This window comes from Suncus etruscus, chromosome 2 (assembly GCF_024139225.1).
Source record: "Suncus etruscus isolate mSunEtr1 chromosome 2, mSunEtr1.pri.cur, whole genome shotgun sequence".
Classification (NCBI taxonomy): Eukaryota; Metazoa; Chordata; class Mammalia; order Eulipotyphla; family Soricidae; genus Suncus; species Suncus etruscus.
In genome coordinates this window covers 85434716-85459940 of record NC_064849.1, presented here as the reverse complement: position 1 = coordinate 85459940, position 25225 = coordinate 85434716, and the positions used below count along the sequence as shown (strand labels likewise).

General features: G+C 47.7%; 1 protein-coding gene across 1 annotated transcript in view; it reads right to left on the bottom strand.

Moving 5' to 3' along the window:
- Positions 1 to 25225, bottom strand: part of ANKH (ANKH inorganic pyrophosphate transport regulator) — a 99030-nt gene that overhangs the window by 25042 nt on the left and 48763 nt on the right. Inside the window, exons 2-4 of the mRNA XM_049768261.1 lie at positions 9898 to 10114; positions 3922 to 4040; positions 35 to 118 (exon numbers count right to left, since the gene is read on the bottom strand). Coding sequence (XP_049624218.1) covers positions 35 to 118; positions 3922 to 4040; positions 9898 to 10114 — 420 coding nt within the window. The remainder of the gene's footprint in view (positions 1 to 34; positions 119 to 3921; positions 4041 to 9897; positions 10115 to 25225) is intronic.

The window sequence follows — 25225 nt, the reverse complement described above, 5'->3', positions numbered from 1 at the left end:
CAGAAAGGGGCTGTGGGTGCTGAAGGCCACTCACCTGTGCTATAACATCTGAGATGGAGGCACAGCCCACCAGGAAGCTGTATTTGTGCTTTAAGAGGATGCCAGCATGGGTCCATGCCTGTAGGATGAGAGAGATAGAAGAGCAAATCAATCAACTGAACTCTTTGTATCTCAGTCCAAGTTTTCAAATGAACTCTCCTTCTGTCTTTTGTCAGACTTGATGTGAGTTTGATCTCCAGCACCCCCCTAAAATCCCTCAACACTGCCAGCAGTCACCTCTGCAGCACAGAGCCAGGAGTAAGCCATGAGCACCATCAAGAGCATCCCCCAAAATACACAAATAAAATGAACCAAGAAGTTGAGCTGATCCGAAGTCAGTGGTCCAGGAGGGAAGGGAGACTGTTGAAGGCCTTAGTGTTAGAACATTGTATGCTTGAAACTCAATAATTCTGAAGAGCTTTGGCTCAAATGACTTTGCATGCAGGAGGCCTGCCTGCATTCAATCCCTGACATGACAATGTCCCTGGAGCTCCCTTGAGGGTAGCCCAAGTTGGAAACAGCCAGAGTACAACCAACTGTAGTTCCAAAAGGGAGAAAGGCCAGAGGTCTAATGGTGGAAGTGATGGGTTATGGCAGGGGTCTCAAACTCAATTTACCTGGGGGCTGCAGGAGGCAAAGTCGGGGTGAGGCAGGGGTGCATAAGGGATTTCACACAAAAAAGTCCTCAAACGTCATTATTAACAGTTTTAATTATTTCTTCTGAACATGAATAGAACATTGAGTGAAGATCATGAACAGTTCTTCTGAACATGGCATCTTTTGCTTATTTCTTGCTGCCAGAGACTTGGCAGCGCTTCTTCTCACAAATCTGAACCACATTTGGCTTTAGAGAGGAAGCAGTTGAGACCCTCAGTATGGCTTGAAGATGATCATCATTAAGTCTAGACCTGTACTTTGACTTATTGAAGTTCAATGTGGAGAATAATTTTTCACACAAATATGTGCTCCCAAAAAGGCACATGGTGCGCTTGAACATTTGGGAAAGCTCAGAGAAGCTGGGGGGCAATTCTCTCAAAAATTGCCTATGCATGTCTGCTTTTCCACTAATCTCCCTGAACTTGGCTTTGAGATCAGAGTTGTATTGCAGGTCAATGAGCTCCATTTGAAGCACAGGAGGGGCATCTTGCACATCAAAGGAAAAGGGGTCCACAAAAATTTGGAAAGTGGCTTTGTGCTTTTTGAAGTCTGCAAATCTGTGATCAAATTCCTTCTCTAGCTTAAAAATAGCATCAACATATCTCTCACCACTGAATGGTATGCCTGCATCCACAAGTTCCTTGCATGCTGGGAAATGGCAAAGGTTTGTCTGAGAGAGCTGGGATTTCCATAACACAAGTTTTGTGGAGAATGCACTCACGTTGTCATAGGCAGCACTGATAAGCTGCCCCAGGCCTTGTAACATCTTGTTTAGTACATTCAGCTTATGTGTGATGTCAACAAGAAAAGCTAAGTCCATGAGCCATTTATGATCACTCAACTCAGAAACAGCACTCCCATCCTTCTCCATGAAGGCCTTCACTTCTTCTCTCAACTCAAAAAATCTTTTCAGGACATTTCCCCTGCTGAGCCAATGTACCTCGGTGAAATAGAGCACATCTCCATATTCTGACTCCATTTCCTCTAAAAAAGCACAGAACCTCCTGTGCTTTAAGCCCCTGGATCTGATTTGGTTGATGCATTTCACAACAATAGACATCACATTTTTACACAGCAGGCATTTACTGCAAAGGGTCTGCTGATGGATAATGCAGTGAAGAGAAATGGCCTTCTCTACACCCTCCTCTTCAAGTTTCTTTTTGAACAAGTGCCACCAGTCCATTTTTCCTCCCTGTCATCGATGGCGCTCCATCGGTTATTATTCCAACAAACCTATTCCATGGCAAACCTGCATTCTCAATGGCATCACACAGATGGCGAAATATCTCATTAGCGGTGGTCTGGTCATGCATTGGAATTATTGTGAGCAGCTTCTCTGTCAATTCAAAATTGCAATCAACACCACGGACATAAATTGTGAGCTGCGCAGTGTCTGTTATATCTGTGCCCTTGTCAAGAGCAACTGAGTATGCATCAAAACATTTGGCTTTCTCACACAGTTGATGATGTCACTTAACATGTCAGAAATGCGCTCTGATGGGGCCGGGCGGTGGCGCTCGAGGTAAGGTGCCTGCCTTACCTGCGCTAGCCTAGGAGACGGACCGCGGTTCGATCCCCCGGCGTCCCATATGGTCCCCCAAGCCAGGAGCGACTTCTGAGCGCATAGCCAGGAGTAACCCCTGAGCGTCACCGGGTGTGGCCCAAAAACCAAAAAAAAAAAAAAAAAAAAAAAAAAAGAAATGCGCTCTGCCACAGTGTTGGCAGAAAGGCTGATTTTGCTAAACTGACCTTTCTTTTCCGAACAGATAATACTTTCAGTGTAACATGCATTTTTTAACAAACTCTCCTTCTGTGAATGGTTTCCCTACCTTAGCAATCATCTCACTAACCATGTAACTAGCTTCGACTGATGCAACATTCTCTTTGGTTGCTTTCTTGAAGAAATCCTGTTGCCTCATTAGACATGCTTTAAGACTGACAACCGGCTTGGCTCTCTCATTTCCTTGATATTTTGCACATTCCTCAGCATGTTTAGTTGAATAATGGCATTTCAAGTTGTATTCCTTGTGCACTGCAACTTTCTCTGAGCAAATAAGACATATAGGGATGTCCCTGTGCTCAACAAAGAAATACTGCCTCTCCCACTTTTCCTGAAATTGTCTGTGCTCATCAACAATCTTTCTCTTCACTGCAGGCTTTGATGAAGTCATGATGAAGGTATGACAAAATCTAATTCTGTAATAAACTTCTCTCCCTTAGGCCTCCGATAATGCAAGGGATAGCGGGCAGGAGCAGCAGAAATGATGTCTGCGCTAGGCGCAACGTATTTGCGATTATTCACTTACTGAATATTCACAATAAAAATCGCATTAGTAAGAAAAAAAATCGCATTAAACATTAGCATACCCGAACGAAACTGCTCGAGGTATGCGAATGTTTAATACGATTTTTTCTTACTAATGCAATTTTTATTGCGATTATTCGGTAAGCGAATAATCGCGAATACTGCGATATCTGAAGGCCGGTCGTGGGCCATAAGTTTGAGACCCCTGGGTTATGGGTACCTGGGATGTATGTGGTGTGGTGAAGGCGGTGACAGACACACAACTTCTAAAACAGATGCAGTGCTATAAATCAAAACACTTCAACCAAAATCTTAAAAAAAAAAAAAAGATATACATACACAGACATGCATACTACCAGCCAAGACTCCAAATGCACAGAAGGACCACAACGTAAAATGGCGTCTCCATTATAATGGAAGCCATTATGGCAGTTCCTCAGGGTAAGAACAGTGAATTCCTCCACAGCCCAGCACTTTCGGCCTGTGGATGACCGCTCAAAAGAATTGGATACAGACTCAGACACATCTGTGCACCCCAGTGTCTGCTGAGGACTGACTGGATGAACAAAACATGGGTCTGCCCACTCACAGGGACATCATTCAGTCACAAAAGGCCATTTTGAATCCAGCCACAATGTGGACAGCCTTGATACTAAGCAGTGAGACATCAGCCAGAGAGACAGAGACAAATGCTGCATGAATTCTGCTCAGCCGAGGCCTTTGGATCAGTGCAAGGGAGAAAGAAGGAGGCAGTGATCACAGGGTCTGGCGACACTGGCTGAAGACCAGTTGACAGGACAGACGAGTCTTGAATCCCACACACAGGTCTGTGGTCCTGGTCCTGGATTGTGTGGCTGAAAGGATGAGAGTGGCTTGGCTGCCTGGTGGGTGAAGGTCGTCAGTGCCCCGAGTCCACTCACCATGGCATCCATGAAAGGGAAGGCGGCCAGGTACAGAAAGGCCCTTCTCGTCTTGCTCCCTACAGACTCGTCCACATGGTGCAGCTTATTGATGATGTAGTAGCCAAGGTCGCTGTAAGCTGCAGAGAGTGAGTCAGAAAACAGAAGGACCAGCTTAGGAAAGCAGCGGCCTGAGGAGTCTTAGAAGAACACCTTCTATTTACAAACTTGAAAAGTTTATCAAAGTACTGGAATCTACAATGCTACTTTTCACTTATCCATCACTCCAAGACTACCATATCCGGTCCCAGAGTTCATATCTCTCTACCAGTGTCCCCAGAATCCTCCCAAACAACCCTGTCCCGCATAAGCTCAGTTCTACAAGCAAAATCTTCAGTTCTGATGACCTGGGACATTTGCTGTTCCCTTACTATATTCTTTTTTATCCCATATATATGAGTTCTCTCCTCTCTCTCTCTCTCTCTCTCTCTCTCTCTCTCTCTCTCTCTCTCTCTCTCTCTCTCTCTCTGGACATTTGCTGTTCCCTTACTATATTCTTTTTTTATCCCATATATATGAGTTCTCTCCTCTCTCTCTCTCTCTCTCTCTCTCTCTCTCTCTCTCTCTCTCTCTCTCCTCCCTCCCTCCTCCCTTCCTCCTCCCTCCCTCCCTCCTTCCCTCCCAGACATCCATCTAGGTGAATAAAGTAATACTCCAACAATTTCACAAAAGTGTAGAATTCTTATGAAGTTAATAACGTAAATAAAGTTAATAAAGGTTACCAACTTAATAAAGTAAACTATTTTTTTAGTTTTTGGGCCACACCTGGTTGTGCTCAGGGGTAACTCCTGGCTCTGCACTGAGAAACTGCTCCTGGCAGGCTGGGGACCATGTGGGATTCTGGAGATGGAACCTGGATTTGTCCCAGGTCGGTTGCGTAGAAGGCAGATGCCTTACACGCTATGCTATAACTCTGGGCCAAATTTTGTTTTTAACGCAAAAAATAATAGATGAACAAAGAAGGGGCACACCAATGACATTCACATCCCAATGTGGGTTCCAATCTCCACATTTTTTATGGTGTGTGTATGGGATGCATGTATCAATTAGCATAAATATGGAACATACTTACACACAATAGAACACATACATATACATACTTTTTTTTGGGGGGGGGGTCACACCCGGCAGCGCTCAGGGGTTACTCCTGGCTATGTGCTCAGAAATTGCTCCTGGCTTGGGGGACCATATGGGATGCCGGGGATCAAACCAAGGTCCGTCCTGGGTCAGCCACGTGCAAGGCAAATTCCCTACCATTGCATTATGGCTCTGGTCCCACTTTTTTTTTTTTTTTTTTTTTTGTGAACTAGGAATATCCACACAGAAAACTACATTACAAAGGCTACACTGAGTCCATCTTGTAAAATTTCCGTAGTATCAGTTTACTGGGCTTATTTTACACTAATCACTATGGAATGCTTGACCTAAAAAATGCAGGCTTGTAGTCAAATGTTTGAGCATATTCTTAATCACTTCCCGAAGGGTGGAAAATGGAGAATAAGCATGGCTTTTCAATATAAGATTTGACTGCACCTTTCCACTTTTTTTTTGTTTTTGTTTTTGGTCACACCTGGTGGCGCTCAGGGGTTACTCCTGGGTTTGCGCTCAGAAATCGTTCATGGCAGGGTTGGGGGAAATCAAACCAGGTCTGTCCTGGGTCGGCCACCTGCAAGGCAAATGCCCTGGCTCCTACCTTTCCACTTCTTGCCATGCTTATGAACTCATCACAGGAAGGAAGGTGGGAGGATCCTTCCAGCTGTGGGGCTCTGCCCTCCATTTCCAAGCCCAGCTTCCAGCAGAGGCCTTGGCTGGGGGTAATTTGTTTAAAGGATTTTGCATCGAGTCCCTAATTATCAGGGGAGTTGCCTTCCCCAACACCCAGCAACCTTCCTTCATCTAGAAATGCCTTCCCAGGGTGGTTCTCGAACCAAGAAACAGGACATTAGAAATCAAAGAGCTGCTCCCTAAATGGGCCTCTTTATAGCCTAGACCCTGACCAGAGAATGGGGACAGGGGACACAAGTCTCTGGAACAGTCAACCCTGGTTTACCTCTTGGGAATTAAGGATGCTCCAATTTGACTGTTTGTCCAGGATGAGCACTTGTGGCCAAGTGGGATAAATAGAGATAAATAGAAATGACGTGTGAGTGCCTATGGTGAGGTGCATGGTGAGGTGCGTGTCCCTCACTCTGTGGGCCTGGGGGTGAACCTGCTTCCACTTTCAGGGTAGTAACTGTCTTTCCAGGAGGCAAACCCCGGAACTCTGCTACTGGTTCCTGTGTCTCAAAGGAACCACCTGACCACTATGTTATTTTGCTTTCTTTTTGTTTGGGGGCCACACCCAGCGGTGCTCAGGGATTACTCCTGGCTCTGTACTCAGAAATCGCTCCTGGCAGGCTCAGGGGACCTTATGGGATGCTGGGAATTGAACCTGGATATGTCCCAGGTTGGCCTCATGCAAGGCAAATACCCTACTGATGTTATCATTCCCTCCCCTTCACTATATTCTTTCTGCTTTACTAGGCAGGAAAACTACTGAAGTCAGGTAATTCAACCTGTATTTCTCCTGTGTCCTTTCCAAGGCATGCGTGGTATATGTGTGTGGGAGTATGTGCGTGTATGTGCACGTTTGTGCACATTTGTGCCAGTATACATGTACACACACACACACACACACACACACACACACACACACACACACACGACACAAATGGCCCAGGTCCTGCAGACCATCATGGAGCCTTCTAGCTAAAGGAAGTTCCCTCCACAGGAAGTGCAAACAGAGGGACAAATAATTACTCTCCTGGTCTCAGCACACCCCAGAGAGGGGCTTGTAACCATAACAACAAGAGACCCCGGTTTCTCTGGAGATGAATCTCATTTGGGTCTCAATTCTCAGAGTCTTGGCTGCAGAGGGAACATTCAAAGTGGATTGACTGAATAAATGTATGAGCCCCCTTCGTACAGGGAATGACCCGAGGAGACTAGAGGCCAAGATGCCCCCAATTCTCTGCTCAGCAGTGCGATTTGGGGAGGGGGGCATACTTGTTGATAATCGGGTTATTCCTGGCTCTGCACTCAGGAATCACTCCTGGTGGGTTTGGAGGATCATGAGATGCTGGGAATTGAAACTAGGTTGGCTCCAGGCAAGGCAAACACTCTTGCTGCTGTGCTATTGTGCCAACCTCTGGTTAGGTGGTTTTGGGGTCACACCTGACAGAACCCAGGGGACGAGCTGGGATCAGCCATCCAGGGCAGCCTAGGTAATGGCCATGGAGAATGAAGGACCCTTTGCCCACCTGCCCAATAAGAGGCCACCAAGAAATCAGAGTCACCTCCTGACTCTCAGCTGAGCACCCATGCAGAAGCTTGGTCAACCCGGGGAGGGTGGTAACCCCACAGCAGGGGAGCAAGATGGAACAAAGGCTGCCTGTGCCAGCAATGAACCCGGAGGTGGGTCTGCCCTAAGCAGCACATGGAAAACTGCCAAAGTGCCCTTGTGTCCTGGCTTCCTGCCCTCTGGCTGGTCTCTGTCCTATCCCAGGGGCCCTATCACCCTTGATACATGCCAGGCTCACAGCAGATGAGTGATGGGTTAGTCTTCTTGCTGGCAGAAGGGCTCTTGAACGCTTAGAACACTGTGGCAATCAGGGGCCCTCCAATGCTCAACACCCCTGGATGCCCGTCCTGGACCCCTGATGGTGGCGGAAGCCACCACGGAGCCTCAAGAAACAGAAGATCCATAGCATTGGCTGCTGCAGCTGTGAATCAAGAGGTGGGGACCACACTCGTCTCCATCTGGGGGTAGTAAATCGGGATCCTGTGAACCCACACATCAGTTGGCACATTTGCTCATAGACAGGGGGAAAGCAGGGTCCCATCTCTGCCTGAACTCAGCGAACTCTGAGTTTGCAGTTTGCAAGACAAACTGCTGAGCCAGCTGCCTAGCAAAAAGTGACAACCACCAGAAAAAAGCCAGAAATAGACCTGAAAGGGGCTGGAGTGGTAGCACAGTGGTAGGGCATTGGCCTTGCATGCAGTTGACCCAGGATGGACAAGGGTTCCATCCCTGTCATTCCAAATGATCCCCTGAGCCAGGAGTGATTTCTGAGTGCAGAGCCAGGAGTAATCCCTGAGCATCGCTGGGTGTGGCCTAAAAACCAACCAAACAACAAATAATAAAATTAATAGACCAGAGAAGCTGGCAATGTGGGCAGTGGCCAGTGCTGGGTGTGGAACATTGAGGAGAGCAGGCGTAAACTCTTGCCAGGACCTTTTTCATGTCCACACAAACGCCAACATCCATATTTTGGGGATGGGGACACATTTCTAGAATCATCAGTTCTGTAATTGCTGAGCATATCTTTTCAGCAAGAAGAATGTCTGGCTCAGCGCTGGGAGAGGTGGTGGAGGTTGTGGGGGTAGGGGATTGAGGAAAAATGTCCCCCTGGAAGAGGAGAAAGAGGCCAAAAAAGGTTGCCCTGGTGACAAAGAGGATCTGGAAGGAGGTCCATGCTGGACAGAGCCACAGCTGGTAACACGGAAACTCAGACAAGACCCAGTCATCGAGGACTTGGACTCAGCCCTGAAAGTGGGTTTTTCCACATTGGAAATGGCCCCCAAGACATGGGGAGGCTCCTTACTGGCCACCTAAGGCAGCATGTTGCCAGAAAATGCTTCTTGTTCTCAACCAAGCTTCTGGCCAAGAGCGAAACACGGCTTTGATTAAATTGCCAGCATATATTTAGAAACCATGAATGGGGTCCCACCGAGCTTCTCAGGGTGCAAACTGCCTGAACTCATGGGACACTCAGGAAATCTCAGTGGTTCCACTGAGATGCTACTAAACTCCTCTCTGGAGTGGCAAAATCTGTGGAGACGCAGCAATGGTTGGTCTGAGACTCCAATGGACACTGCCAGGACCCCTGCCCATCTCAGGCTGGGACATACATGCCCTGCCAACCCACCCAGTGCTGGTGCCTGGGGTCCACCTTCACTCCTGAGCCCCTTCCTCAATATTCTATTATGTGTAAATGCAGGTGTGTCTGTCAATCTCTGTCTCTTCCCCACCAAGGGCTCTTCTGTTTTCCAGCCTCACTCTACATTCTGCCTACCACTAGCTTTTTTTTTTTTTGCCTCCCCTTCCACTACCACTAGCTTTTGCTTGTTAAACTATTTTTTTTTTTCAGGAGAAGTGGTCTCCCATGCGGTGCTCAGGGGCCCAGGGCTCACTCCTAGTGATTTTCTGCCAACTGTCCTGGTGCGTCAGTGTGAAGGGCCTGAGAATTGAGGGGCTACTCAGGATCCTGCAGTGCTGAAGCCCTACTGCCTTAACCACCCGCTGCAAACCAAGCTTGGGGAGAGATGTCTGGAATGGTGGGGTGGTGGGAGGTAGGACAGACAGACGTCCTCACTGATCAGAAGATGGGATAGACTAATCAGGAGATGAACAGACAGCTATTGGAATAACCAGTTTTCATTCTATTTAGGATTATTCTTCTTTGTTACTAGTCACTCATTGGATGAAAACACCTTTGGATTAAAACATCTTTTGAGTTATCCTACCTGTTTTCTACCCTAAGCGTGGTCTTTTGCTTCCTAATAAAGACCCCCAGGTCTCAGAGAGAAACTGCTTGCAGTTTTGGTTTTCTACAACTGAGCTACCTGATCTCTGGCCTTACTTAGTGTTAGGAGCAGAAAGCTTATGGTGGAATTTTCCTGGGCCTGTACCATCTCCTCCAACTTTGTGTGGATTATTTCTTATGTCAGCATTTGCTGTCTGACCCACGCACCCATTTCCCAATCCCTTGTGAATGGGGCATGGGGCTTCCACTTCAAATGGTTTACTGATCAGGGGGTGAGATGGACAGACAGGATGGGCAGATGGCCTCACCGATCAGGGGATGGATGCACAGATAGGGTGGGACATGGTCTTACCGATGAGGGTGTGAAAGATGGCAGCGATGGCCCCCGCTACCACCATGCACAGGACGGCCTTAGTCCTGTCCCGCTTGCTGTTGACAAAAACCAGGCCCACATTCTTAAAGTCGCTCATGGGCCCCGTGAAGAACTTCATTAGCGAGTAGGCCAGCCCATAGCTGGCCAGCATCTCCACTGCATCTTCCTTGACGGCCGCGATGCCCCGGTTCAAGGCCTGCAGAGGGAGAGATAACACACAGTATTAGGAAGGTGGAGATGAGACCCGTTTCCCTGAGGTACTGGGCAGCTGGGCAGGCACAGCTCAGTGACTGGCGATCAAGGTGCCAGTTCTTGAGCTTCAAATGCCCTATGGGACGGGGGAGAGGGAGATGCCTGCTCACCAGGGAAAAATTTCGCAGCATGTTATATTGGTGTAGATCTAAAAAAATCATGCAAAGAAGCTTAACAGGTTCAACATGATTCGTTGGGGGAATTTATGCATCAGCAATGCAACAGGAATTTGGGAGACAAACCACCTGCTTTGTGTGGAAGGGATGAGTCCTTCTGTCATTCAATAATGTGTGTGTGTGTGTGTGTGTGTGTGTGTGTGTGTGTGTGTGTCCTCACAAATATAACCTAAAATCTGGTAGATGTAGTAAACACCAAGAAACTCCTGTACTTTATTACGCACCAATGACTGTAGCTATTGTCTGGTCCTCTGTTTGTGTAGATAAGTGTGTGTACATACATACACATATATAAATATACATTTCAAGACAGGATGAATAGTAGTAACCATTGATGGACAGATAATTACATCTATATTTCATTTTGTGAGGTGGTGGGGGAGCAGAGTCAGGCATTGAGCTCAGGACCTCAAACATGCAAGACTAACGTTCTCCCACCCATTGTGACCCATATTCAACATTCTGATTTGATATGTCCCGCTGGGCTTTGGGCAGACAAGTATAAAATAGGAAATAAGAGATTAGAGAGGAAAAATAGTCCTTTATAAAACCCAATACACTGACTTGTGGACAATACTTGCTCAAGAAAATACAGTTGCAGAAGATTGATTATTTTAGGGGGAAGCTACTTCAAGGGTGGCACTTAGGGGCCCAGGGATATCCCCATACAGTGGCCTAATTTTTAGTATTTAGGACCAAAGACACCTGAGAGCTATGGCAGTTTAATAGCTTGGGTAGCTATTAACCCACCAGTGTAAGGGGCACTCAGAGGTACCCCACACATAGGAAACCGAGGATATGAGTATTCCCGGAAGATGACTGAGGACTATGATGGCCAAAGAAGGCCAGAGTTTAAAACTTTTCTCCCCTTCTCAAATACTCAGGAGTCAGCTTCTAGAATGTTCAAGTCATTCTACTTCTTGGCATCTACTCCAAGGACCCAAAAATGTGATTCAGAAAACTACATTTTCACTCCTCTACACACCACAGCACTATTTCTAGCATCCCAGATCTGGAAATAATCACAGGGAGTGAATCAAGAAACGAGGATGCCCACGTGCTTGGCTGTAAGAAAAGATGAACCCAGACAACTTGTCATGACATGAAATGAGCCAAAGTATGTCACATGGAGAGAAGTTGATCAGAAGGAGACAGGCATAGAATGATCTCTCATACATTGAGAGACATACAGCAAAGAAATACGGAAATAAAGAAAAACAGTAAAGGAACAACGAATGACCAAAGGCAATTGGAGCTGAGAACCATCTATCGCACTGAACTTTTTTGTTGTTTTTCTTTTTTGGAGGGGGGAGGGGAGTGCACCCTGCAGCGCTTGAGTAAGTTACTCCTGGCTCTGCACTCAGAAGTCATTCCTGGCAGGTTCGGGGAATCATATGCGATGCCAGGGATCAAATCCCGGTCTTTCCCCAGTTAGCTGCCTGCTGAGCAAATGCCCTACTGCTGTGCTATCACTCCAGCTCCCTATAGCACTGAACTTTCCATGTGGTGTTGGAACCCAGTCCTCATGAAAATACTAGGAACAACAGTATGATAAATCATAGTGCTGAAAATAAAAACTAAAATTAGGGTCCTTTCTCCTCTATGAGATTGGTCATAGAGTGTATGTTGTGTGTGTGTGTGTGTGTGTGTGTGTGTGTATGTGTGTCCTGGGTGCCTGTAACTTTCCACTGTTATTGTTCTGTTGCTCTGTGTTCTAGTAAGTGGGCTGGTTCAATGGCAAGACTTGTCCAGCCGGTAGTTTTCCAGCCCATTTTGTTTTCTCAAGGATCTATACTGAGGAGGAGACACCCTCTCTGTTTACCTGCCATCTCCAGCCCAGCCCTGGACACCCACGTGCGGCCACAGTGGGCAGGGAGTTGGGCATTGCCAGCACATCTCTTGGGCAGGCCGGGACTGTGCGACCCACTTTTAGTGCTTCCTGAAAACCCAAAGAGGAGATGCACAACGAATCCAAAATAGGATCCTGCTGCTTCCTGCCGCTTCCCACACCTGGAAGGAAGGATTCTGAGAATGACTGAGCCAAGTATGGAGTTTAGCTCCCATGGCTTTTTCCAAGCCTAGTGGACGTTCTGGGTCCAGTCTCTGAAATCCCTGACAATGCCCTGAGCATTGCCAGTAGTGATTCCTGAGTGCAGAGCCAGGAATAAACATTAAGTTCTGCTAGGTGGGGCCCCCAAACACAGCTGGGCTTCTTGAATGTTTCATGGGAACGGGAAACTCATCCTTCTTTCCTCTCTCACCCCATCACTTTGGAATAAGCGAGATCACGACAGACAGGGTCTGTTTTCTGGTGCCCTTGGATCCTCCTCAAATCCACTCCATCTGTCACCGAAACTCGAAGCTTCTGCCCTGGGGTTGGTTCAAGTTTAATTCAAGACGTGGGAGGCTTGGCAAAGAAAAAACATGATGAAATTCTAGCTGGCATTTTCTGGTGCCATGAAGACTGTCCTTATCTCTTCCCCTCTCCCATGGGATCCTGCATCTTTACTCTTATGGAAATAGTCTCGTATTTTCTACTCATTTTCCTATGATCCCTCGATGGGTGGCACTTGAACATCGACTTCTTAAGATTCTGATCATTCCACAGCAGAAGCAAGTGCTGCATGTTTATATGCGTGAGCTCAAAGTCACACAATAGCTTGGTGATGAAATTCAAGCTGAGTTTTCCCTGGCAACTCCCAGCCCCCTGAACCCCTGCCTGTTGTCGTAATACCCTGCACGGACCTACCCTCTTTGTTGGGTGCTGGACTTATCTGACTGCTTTGGGCCCCGACACTGACACTTGGCCGCCTGTGGATTGCTGTGGAACTCTGAAGCTCATTCCTTTAGAGTCTCAGAGGATAAAGATTTATAAATGCAAAAGGCCTCCTGCGGTGACCTGCACTGACCTCACTGCTCTTTTACAGACCAGTGGGGGAGCCCCTTTGGTCCCAATAGAGGTCTGATGGGGCCTGCAGGGCCCCCAGTAGCTCACAGGAGAGAGGTGCAGGATAATGAGGGTGCCACAGAGCACTCAGGATCCAAACCAGGTTACTCTGATCTGGTTACCCAGTGGTGCTCAGGGTTTATTCCTGCCTCTGCACTCGGGGTCACTCACTAAAGGTGGGTTCAGGGGACCATAAAAGGTGCTGGAGATTGAACCCAGATCAGTCTCATGCAAGACAAGTGCCTTACTTGCTGCACTATCTCTCCAGGTCACTCTCCCTTTCCCCCTTTATTTTTTGGGCCACTCCCAGGGATGCTCAGAACTCACTTCTAACTCTTCATTTAAGAATTACTCTGGCAGGCTCAGGGAAATGCTTGGGATTGAACGCAGGTTGGCTTCGTGCAAGGCAAGCAAACTTACCCACTGGACTATCTCTCTGGCTCCTGAATTCATAGATTTTTAACAATGACAGATAACTAGTAACAATTAAAACACCAAGTGCCATATATGAATAATGTTTGGTGAACAGGAAGGGGGTAGGACAGTCATGGATGTATTTTCTCCAGGGGATAAGAGTCTTTACAGTTCATAGTGGCCTTCAAGGTGTGGACGAGAAGATTTATGGGCATCTTTCATCCATGAGAAGCCAGCACGCCCACACTGGTAGCATGGCCAAGGTTTTATTCACCACTTGGTCATCTCTGAGTAGACTCACGTTGAGTCACTGCTGGTCTTTATGTGACTTGTCCTACACCAATGCTTGGGGACGATTTCTAAGGAGTTGCTGCTTTTGATCAGGTTGTTTATGAAGAGGTGAGAGTCAAAATGAATCATGAAGCGTGTTCATCACTGCAGCCCAAGCATGGCTGTGAGAAGCTTTTCTGCCCTTCACACACATGAGCACTGGTGCACGCACACACCCTGTTTGGACTCAAGCACGTGTAGAGGGAACCCCACAATGATCAAACATCCAGAGTTCCCTTAGGGCCTATGCTGCTGTGTGGACAGAGACTGAGTAATCTTTCCCGCCAATGATCCCATTGTTATCATCCAACTTAAATTACAGACCCGATTTATGGAATTGTGGGTGAAGGAAAATTGCTGGCTCATTGAATGAATGGGCTAGATTACGCTCTGAGAACATGCTGAGGGCTTCCTAGCAGCACAAGCAAATGAGGAAAGCCTTTGAGGGAGATAATCACTACAGCGGGGGATTTTTAGATCTCATCCCTCTATGTGGAATGATGGGTTGTAGGTTCCATAATCCCCAAAGAGGGTGAGTGATTCCCATGCCCCAAGTCGGGGTAGGACAAGAAAACACTAGTCCAGCAGCAAATCTGAAGCAGGAAATAATCCACACACACTTGGGAAGAATTAGCAGGCCAGAAACTCACACTGCAAGCTGTTCACCCACATGCCAGTTGCTCCACCAAGTGGAACCAGGAGCCAAGATGGCAGCTTGTCTTCCAGGTCTCCAAAGCAGACTTTATTGGGAAAGGCTCATCACCCTCAAGGGGAGGGAAAAGGCCAGATGAGGAGGCGACGGGGAAACATCTTTTTTAACAGGAAAACCAAAGGAACCAACCGAGAGACATCTAATTAGAAGGCAATATGAGGACCAATCCAAAGGCCTCTATCAACACCTCTGCACTCATATGCTCTTTGTCAATGACAGCACAGTCCTGCTCTAGGCTGGGGACTTTCTCCACCAGAATGGAAGTCTGACAAAACTACAGTGCTTATAGGTTGTTAGAGAAGTGCAGTGTTCAACATTTCTAAAGACAAGAAGCATAGCTCCACCCATTCTGAGATGGTTCACCTGCTTCCCCAGGATTCGAGGTTTCTAACCCTTGACAGGCATCTATCTTTTCCCCACCTTTTTTTTTGGGGGGGGGGGGGTTGGGCCACACCCAATGGCGTCCAGGGGTTACTCCTGGCTCTGTGCTCAGAAATCGCTCCTGGCAGGTTTGGGAGTGACCCTTGGAAGGGGTAAGGAAGAGGTTCAGGGCATGAATGCAGGCGTGGGCATCTGACCCCCAACTTGATAGCAGGGGAATAGTCAGGGAACCCTGGGAAGACACAGGAAGCAACAGCAACACAGCCTCAGGCAAGGTCCTACCATTTCACAATGGGGCCAGATAACATGTTCTCAGTGCTGGCATCATTTGGTTCTAGAAAGTTCTGAGTGTTGTCAAGTCCATATCAGGATCCTATTTGTGTGACACCTCCCGTCATTGGTGAAATTGGGCTTCTTCTTGTTATGGCTCTATTCTATTCTATTATTCTCATAAGACAAACTTATATGACAAACTTAGGGACATCCCCAAGCAATTGACTGTTTCAAACAAGATTCTAGAAACGTTTCCAGTCACTAAACAGGTGAGAGGGAGAGGGAGCGGGAGAGAGAGGGCAATAAAGAAAGAGACAAAGATAGAGATACAAAGAGAGAGAGAGAGAGAGAGAGAGAGAGAGAGAGAGAGAGACAGAGAGAGAGGGAGGGAGTCAAGTGGAGGGAGACAGAGAGGGGAGAGAAAGATGGAGAGGGGAGAGAAACAGACAGATGGAGGGAGACGGAGAGGGGAGACAGACAGACGGAAGGAGACAGAGAGACAGAGAGGGGAGGGTGAGAGACAGAGGAAGGAAGGGAGAGCGGAAGACACATGGAGAGAGACAGAGAGGGGGAGAGACAGAGAGATGGACAGACATACTAAAAGATTGAGGGAGGGAGGGATACAGACAGAGGGAGACGAAGAGGTGAAAGAGAGAAGGGAGGTCATTTCCTTTTGTTGAGATCATCCGAGAGGCCTTGTCAAGGCCTCTTGAGTGGAATTTGACACAAATTCTGCAGTTCTTGTTCATCTACACCTGGTAATGGGATTCTCCATGTTCTGTGGGAGAAAAACCAAGACACCATAGCAGGCCCACAGAGTTCAGGTTCACAGAATCCAGCCACAAGAGCAATCAGGGGACTAAGAAAGGGTCCAGTCTTCAGAATTCCGAGGTAAGATCCAGGGCTGGGGAAGAACACGAAGGGGATGTCCTGATTACACGCTAAGGTGTATATCAACAGCCTGAGGCTGTGGCCAAAGCATATGTCAACAGGGATTAAAAGTCTACTCACTCCTTGGCCCACTAATCCTCCCTTTCAGAAATCAATGCTAACAAAAGTACATTCTGGCATTAAGTAAACAAATGGGTTCGGGTTCTCAGTAGTAGCACATCTAGCAGCCAACATGGGCAAGAAGAAATTATGAACAAACACCAAGTGGAACCAAAGGCATCAGACAGAAGGAAGTGGGAGGTACTGAGTTTGAAGTTGCAGTTGCACCTGAGGCAGTACTGTCAATAATTCTCTCATCTTTAGGGTGAAACAAGTTCCCAACCGGCTTAAATACATTGATATGCAGTGAGATCATTGACATTGGACTTCATTGCAGAGGTGAGAATAACATGACTGCGGGTGGTTCATAAGATTTCAATTTTTTCCCATATTCGATTTTCATGGTTTAGAAGTATTTTCAATGCAAACAAAATAGACAAAATGCCCAATTCCTTGGGTGCAAAGCCAGATCAGCCCACAAATAACCACCCCGAAACACACTGCATCGTGGCTGTCGGGCTCCTCACCAGTCCTGAGACGGCTCTCTCAGAAGACTCTACCCCCCACAACTCACTTGAAAAAGATCCTGTAAGTGGAAGGCTGATTCCAGAAGCCCCGGATGCTGCTGTCCAGGTGGTTCTGTGTGCCCCCAGACACCTCATTCCTTACCTATGAGCAGTGGAACCTATTTGCTTAACTCACTTTCCTGCTCTACTTTCTTTTTTGGCTCTAGAGTCTAAATCATGTTTCCAAGTAGGTTAAACAGGAGTAGCTCATGGCCTGGGAGTAACAGTCCCCCTTCAATCTCTCTTATTCTAGGATGTCACTTGGGTTCAGGGCAGACCAAATTTGGAGAAGATTCACTGTTTGGGTCACACCTAGCAGTGAGTGGTCAGGGCTTACTACCCTGTACTCTGTATTTAGAGTTCACTGTTGGTGCAACTAGGGGTTGCCCTATGGGGTACCAGGGGTAGAATCTGGGTGGACCTCATGCAAGGGGACACCTTACCTGCTACCCTAGTTTTTCCTGCATCCAACTTTTAATTTTTTTTTTTTTACAGCCATCCTATCAGGCCAACAGGCTGTTCTCACTGCATGATGGAATGTTTCTGGGCATTCCTCACAAACCTGAGAATCGGGGTCATCTGTGAATCACCCACACACTATTTTAGGAAGAGAGACAAGATGCTGAAGCTAAGAAGGGGCCTCGAAGACAAGAGTGCAAGGCCAGTTGCTGAAGCAACATCGAGACGGCTGGCCAGCAAAGCAGCTGTGCACACAGGGCACCAGAATGAGTGGCAAAGGGGCCCACAGGGCAGTGGGTCAGTCACCTGCCCTGTGGAGCTGTGTGACAGGGAAGTGTTAGGTAAGAGAGTGTCCCACTAGGTTCTACTACATCTAAGCCCCGTTGGTATCACAGCTAATAGAGCTGAACGCACTTGAGAACTTCTAGGGCTGGAAAGAGAGTCCAGTGGTGAGGGTGCTTGCCTTGCATGCAGCCCACTCGGGTCTGGGTCCCAATACTGTAATCGGGCTCCCCAACACTGCCAGACTGATCCCCGAGCACAGAGCCAAGAGTAAAACCCCGAGATAGCCTGGAAGTAGGGCATTTGCCTTACATGCAGAAGAACAGTGGTTCGAATCCCCGCATCCCATATGGTCCCCTCCCCTGCCAGGAGGGATTTCTGAGCATAGAGCCAGGAGTAACCCCTGAGCGCTGCCAGGTATGACCCCCCAACCCCCCCCCCCCCAATCTAAAAAATGTTGCAACCTTATGTCGCAATGTTTCACTGGGTCTCATTCCTGAGCGGCCTTAAGGCTTAAATGCAGTTTAAAAGCAAATATTCACTTGACACTTGAAAGCGTATTTTAACTGGCTTCTGATAACTTTCCTTTGTTCTATCAGTGTAGAGAAGGTTTCCTTACAAATTAAAATGCAGTTTGATCACTCCCCCTTACTCTTCCCCCAACCCTCCCTTTTCCATTTTTTTGGGGGAAGGAAGCAATGGGGGAACCATACTATGCCAGACAACAAACTCTTTCATGTATAGGATGCAAGCAACCCTTAGAGCTTTCTCACCATCCCAACACAACACACAAACGTGAAGCCGTAATTGCATCCCAACTGGATCTAGCATGTACATGGCTAAGAAGGTGTAACAAACCTGTCCTGTAACCTACTTTCTGATCCCCCGAGACACACATGACCTCGGCACTAATCTCAGAGTGGGTTACATGTTTTCTTGGCTGATGCAGAAGCTTGAAGAATTCAAAGAGAAAACCACAGACCTGGGAAAAACAGGAAGGGCCAACTTTGAAAAACACTCGATCCACCTTCTCTGCAAACCACAGAAAGATTAGACAAACGAACTGTTTGTTGATTTTGGCTGTGGATTGGGAAAAGGAATAGAATCTTCAAGTCCATCAGCCAAGAAAACTCGCTTCACTTTTCTTCACTCACTTGCTTCTTTTCATTTCTTGGTTTTTGGGGACCATACCTGGAAGTACTGGGATCCCTTTTAGTTCAGTGCTCAGGGGTTTCAGATTCTGGGGTGCCAGGGATGAAAAGCGGTGCCTTCTATGTGCTAAAAATATACTCAACCTGAGCTCTCTCCTGCCCAATTCTTTTCTTTCTGCTAAACACCTTTCAAAGGAACAGCTAAATAGAAGTTGATATCCCTTTCCTATTCAACTGTGAAGATGAGCACTGTGTAGAGATTCCAGCTGTTTTTAAGTCTCAAATCTTTAGTGGAGCACATGCTGGGGGGGTCTGTCTCCTGAGAACTTGGCATGGGGAGGGCCTGGGGGGTGATTCAACTACAGTGAAAGTCAAGAGAACTGAGGCACAAAGATATCAAGTCACCAGGAGTGAAAGTGGCCCTTTGGCCTCTAAGCACAGCAGACAAATTGGAAAGTGTATGGCTGTCAATGTTGACTCCAGTTATCTGGGACACGAGACTTTACCTTTGCAAAGTCCACTTGGCAAACAAGAAGTGTGGCCCTGAGTGGAAATAGGAAGTGTGGCCCTGAGTGGAAACAGGAAGTGTGGATGAGTGGAAACAAGAAGTGTGGACCTGGCCATGCTGGGCGGACCTGTGAATTAACTGAGAGTACAGCATAAAAATGCTTCCTACCATGGAGCAAACCCTCCTCTTCCTTTCCCAAATCTGAAAGCTGGGGAGCTGGTGGATTGGATGAGAGACCAGGTCACATAAGCAAAGGATCTGGCACAGCAATACATTCCAAGCTCTCCCCAACCCCTCCCATAGGACCTCAGGATGCCATCGGGATTCATGGTAGACAAAACTTGGTGCAGAAATAGTGTGTCAAACGATCTATTAGAATTTTCTCACTTTGGGGCTGGAGAGATAGCATGGAGGTAAGACGTTTGCCTTTCATGCAGGAGGTCATCGGTTCAAATCCCAGCATCCCATATGGTCCCCCGTGCCTGCCAGGAGCAATTTCTGAGCCTGGAGCCAGGAATAACCCCTGAGCACTGCCGGGTGTGACCCAAAAAAAACACAAAAAAAAAAAAAAAAAAAGAATTTTCTCACTTTATAACTCAGCACCACTTGGAAATCCCTAAACTTTCTCTCCTTGACTACCGGAGCACACCCACATGGTCCCTGAGTGAGGTCAGGGTTCGGGTGATGAGATGAGGGTGCCTGCAGGTCTGCAGGGATGATCTGGGTGCCTGCATGGTGAACTCATGCCAGTGTGAAGACAAAGCTGAGCATACAACTTCCAGCCCTTTCCGAGCCAGAACCCTCTGTGTCCCTTAAGGCACTACACTCAAGTGACCCTTCTCCCCTCTGCCTCTCACTTGTTTTTATCAAATGTGCTTCCCAGGTTTGCAAAATTAGGGTGAATTGTTTTGAGTAAAAATTCAACCCCACAGTCCAAAGCAGGAGGAGGCTTGACAAACTCGAGCAAACTTCTCAGCATGCAAAAATTGGATCCCTACTGGTATGGCAACGATGAAAGAAAATGCATGTGCAATAAAGTTCCGGTTTTACCTGGTGCTGCAGAATTGAAATCTACTTGGGTCCAAGAGTCAAGTATAGGGGTGAAGGCATTTGCCCTATAGGCAACTGACACTGATTCGATGCCCAGCATCACAATGCTCCCAAGTCTCAACTTCACTTCTACTATATCACTGAATTGAGTTGGCAGAGGGTACCATGGCACTGGCCAATCCAACCACCTCCTCGTATCTGGAAGAACCTGCTCAGAGGTGGGGCCAGAATGTGGGAGTAGAGCACATGGACCCCTTGGGAGGAATGAAAACAAGTGGGCCTGAACAACTAGCTATGGCTTTCCTGGATCATGCACCTACCTAAGAACAAGAGAGTTAGCATAGGAGGTAGGAAGTTTGCCTTGCATGTAGCCAACCTGAGTTCAAACCCCAGCATCCCATCTGGAGCCCTGTCAGGAGTGATTTCTGAGCACAGAGCCAGGAGTAACCCCAGTGTATTGTCCCATGTGACTTCCCCCAAAACAAAACAAATTAAAATTATTGGATTACTGGTCCTACCCTGGGAATTAGTATTCATACTCCACCCTAGGATGTGATCTGGTGATGGGGTTACTGGATTCCTCCCTACTTGGCTTTCCTTCTCCACCCTAGGGTGTGGCCTAGTTCTTGCTAATAAAAGCCAGGGTTTCAGGAAGGAAAGGGCTCATTCTTCAGTTTTCCTCCACTAAGCTGCTTTCCTTCTTAGGAGCAGAAGGCTTGATTTGTGTGTTGGGATTCCTGGCTTGAGTGTTAGAATTCCTGAACCTGTCCTTGCATCTTCTCACTGCGTGGATTACCTCCTACATTTGATGTCTGCTTTCAGACCTGTGTCTCTCCAGGTCCTAGTTGTGGAGTCTGGGGCTCTGCTTATATAAAACAAAAAGATTACGTGGCTACAAAAACCAGGGGCTGTTTCTGCTCTTAAGTGAAAGATAAAATCAAACAAATTCAATGGAAAGAACTGAACATGTATGCAAATGTTAGTGTTGGAGTTACAGGAAAGAACCAACTGAGGGTGCTCTGGTGCTAGATCTTTGGTGCTGGGTGCCACAAGGCTTCTATAGGGGTGAAGCGAACCCCCAATCCCAACCCACAGTAACACCATTCTCCAAAAACAATGCTGGAGCCGTGTCACACTGGCTAGAAGGGAAGACCCCAGACATGCCAGGAAATACAACCCAGGAAAGTGACTGCCAGCAGCCTGGATTGACCATAGAGCCCAAGGTGGATGCTGGGTGGATGAGCCACGACTCTGGGGACACAGGCTGAGGGGTTCAAGGAACCACCTCCCAGGGCCACAGTGCCTCTGGGCAGTGACAGTCCACAGGATTATCCTGAGGGGTCACTCAAGCCTTACCCTCCAGCCTCTGGTGACGGCACCCAGCACACACGGGCATGTCCCCTGGGTGGTGGCAGCGAGAACTCTAAAGGCTGTGGGGAGTCACCCCAGCCTCAGGAGGCCATGGAGCATCCCCGAAGCTGCGCCAGGAGGGCCTGAGGCAGGGGTCCTCAAACTTTTTAAACAGGGGGCCAGTTCACTGTCCTTCAGACTGTTGGAGGGCCAGATTATCGTAAAAACAAAAATTATGAACAAATTTCTATGCACACTGCATATATCTTATTTAGAAGTGAAGAAACAAAATGGGAATAAATACAGTATGTGGCCCGCGGGGCCGTAGTTTGAAGACCCCTGAGGGGATGGCTGTGATCTGAGAACAATTGCAGGCTATAGGCTGGGGGGTGGGGTGGGCAGAGGGGCAGCACTCTCACTGCTGCCTTTGTTGAACCGTGAATGGGATGACCACCCACGGGGGCAAAAATGTGTTTGTCTTGAAGCAGCAACAGGCAAGCAAACGATTGTGTTTGCTAAGCTTATCTGATGGCCCCTTAGGTTGCAAGAGTAGCCCAGCCGGATGTGTCCGCACTGGTGAGGTCCCAAATTCCCTGGGACCAAAACTGTCCATCGCATCCAAGGGCAAAGGTGCCTGGAGCAGGAAAGAAAGGGTGCCAACACCAGCGGTTCCGAGGCAATGGAAGCCCGTTTCCCAAGGACTCTACCTCAGACCCAGGGGAGGCCAGGAAAGGAACTTCCTTAGCCCAGCTTCGATTTTTTTTTTTTTTTTTGCTTTATGTTTGTTTTGGGGCCATACTTGGCTGTGTTTAGCATTTCCTTCTGGCTCTAGGCTCAGGGGTCATCCCTGGAGGGTGGAGCGGGGCACCATAGGCTGTACCCAGGGTTAAACTGGGGTTGGCAGCTGCAAAATTATTTTTTTTTCTCTATCTCTCCCTTATAGTGTCACCCACAACTTCCCATCCACCCAGCCCTGATTCTGCTTAAGGGGGATGTTCCAGGGACTCAGTGGGATATTCCAATTAAAAGCCTGTTCTCTGCCTTTCGCTTCCTCTTCCTCACCCCACTGACTTCCTAGTTTTTCCAAAGAAAAGTCTATTGTTGCAGCAATGAAAGACACCATTTCCCTGCACACAGAAACTGCTTAATTTGAGATTGTGCTGGAGGGCAAAACTGAGCATTTCCAGCCCCCCATTATAAAATACAGATTATTCTCCCCTCCCATGCGTCCCTATCCCCCATTATCAGGAGATGAAAGTAATCAGCAAATTGCTGCCTCTGAGTTACAAAATCATGCAGCATGTTTGGTTTTGTGAACCTGAAGACACATATGTCAGAGTAGGTCATCAGGCAGATCCTCTTCTTGAAACTGGGCATATTGAGGAGCAGGACAATGTCCTGGGACTTCAAAGAAAGACACGACACGGAGCATTTGCTTCTGCTCGAGCAGACACACTTCCCCTTGGGTTGTGAGAGGCTTGTACAAGCTAGAGTCTGCTTGGACCCATACTGGGTCCAAGCTCCCTCACTTATTATCTGCTCCATCCTCTATGTGACACTGACCATGTTCTCTGGCCACGCCAAAGGCAACATAATTCTACCCTGTGCCCCTGTAACATGAAGATGCAGTCAGCAACCAGAGGGAGGGAGGGAGGAAGGGAGGGAGGGAGGGTAGGAAGGAAGGAAGGAAGGAAGGAAGGAAGGAAGGAAGGAAGGAAGGGAGGGAGGGAGGGAGGGAGGGAGGGAGGGAGGGAGGGAGGAAGGAAGGAAGGAAGGAAGGAAGGAAGGAAGGAAGGGGAGAAGGAAAGGAAGAAGGAAGGGAAGAAGGAAGGAAGGGAGGAGAAAGAGAAAGGGAGGGAGGAAGGAAGGGAGAGAGGGAGGGAGGGAAAAAGAAAGGAAAGAGGGGGGAAGCTAAGAAGGAAAAAAAATCTAAAATGGAAAAGGCTAAATTCTTTCAGCAAAGTGTCTCCTTTGGATGGAGATTGGACAAAGCAGGGGAGAAATAATAGGTTGTCGTCAAGACAGACCCCAGCAAAAAGAGGGAGAAGAGACAGGGAGCTGCATAGCTGGTTAATGATTCCTTTCGTCACGTGATGCCTTTCTAATGTTCTACTCCTTGGAGCCTTTGATGAGTTAATTTAAAATTATATTAGAAACAGTTTCATTTTGGATTGCCAGAGTGAAAAGCAACTGAAAAAAAATTCTTTCTGGCATGTTATTTATTTTTTACAGAGATGGTTTCTGCACCTTTTAATTCTAACTTGCTATAGGCTTAAAGAGTAATATATATATATATATATATATATATATATATATATATATATATATATATATATCAGTTGGTTCACGACCTCCTTCCTTTATTTAGGATCCTAAATAAATGCTCCAGCATGTGTCAGTCTCTCTGATGCCTCCCCTAGTGATTCTCATCGGTCACTCTGGTGCACAGGCCCCAGGGTCGGAAAAATATAGATTCACATAGTGTTTCCTGCATGTTGTAAATATGTTCAACGCCAGCGCTCTCTACCCTTTCACATGGCAGGCACGCATGTGTCTTGTACGCTGGACCTCAGGTCTGCTCTGGTGCTAAGTGCAGCCATAGGTGTGCATGTCACTTTAAACAAACATTTTGGTGTTATAGGGTAGTACCTCAGGCCATGAACCATCTCAGAAGTACTAGAGAAAATTCCATTCCCTAATCTTCAAGTTAACCCAAAGGCAAGAAGGATACACCCATCTGGAGATGTGGAAACTGAGGCAAGGCACAAAGAAGAGTGTCACAAAAGGAGAAGCACTCAGAGAAAAGGAAGGGCCTGGGAAGAGAAGACCCCCAAATACTCAGAGTCCCCACTACTAGGACCACACCAGTAGCTACCTCTTCTCTGCATAGAAAGCTCCAAGCAGAGCTGTTTTGGAAGATAGAAAGACCATAAAACCAGCTCCAGGGAAAAGGCTGAAGATCTGAGCACAGGCAATGCATGAGGGACCCCTGGATTTGAACACAGACACAGCCTAGCCTCAGCCCCTCTTGGACAGAGCCCAACCAACACCAGTCACAATCATCAGGCAGGCCCCGTTGCTGGACCTGGGTGAAAACAGTGTTTGTGATATCCTGGGTAGGGGCACCACACCATTTAATCACTGTCTTGGATCTTGGGGCGGACATCAGCCCCCTGCTGGCACTGTCCCTTGGAAGGCAGCTTTCCTGAGGTCAGGGGAGGGCATGCCCCGCTGGCTGGGCGGGCCAGCTCTACAGCCCTCAGAGAAGTTCCTGTAAGCTGTTGCTTTTGGAGACTCTTCAGAGGGAGAGCACCCGTGGTTCTGTGTCCAGACAGGCTCTCTCTGGGGGTGCCATCTGGCCCCCTGTCCCTTGGAGACCCCTTGCAGCCCAGAACAGGGAAAACAGACACAGCATGCCCAGGAATGCTCGTGTGTCTGTGTGTAAGGGGGGGGGGGGGCTTTGTGC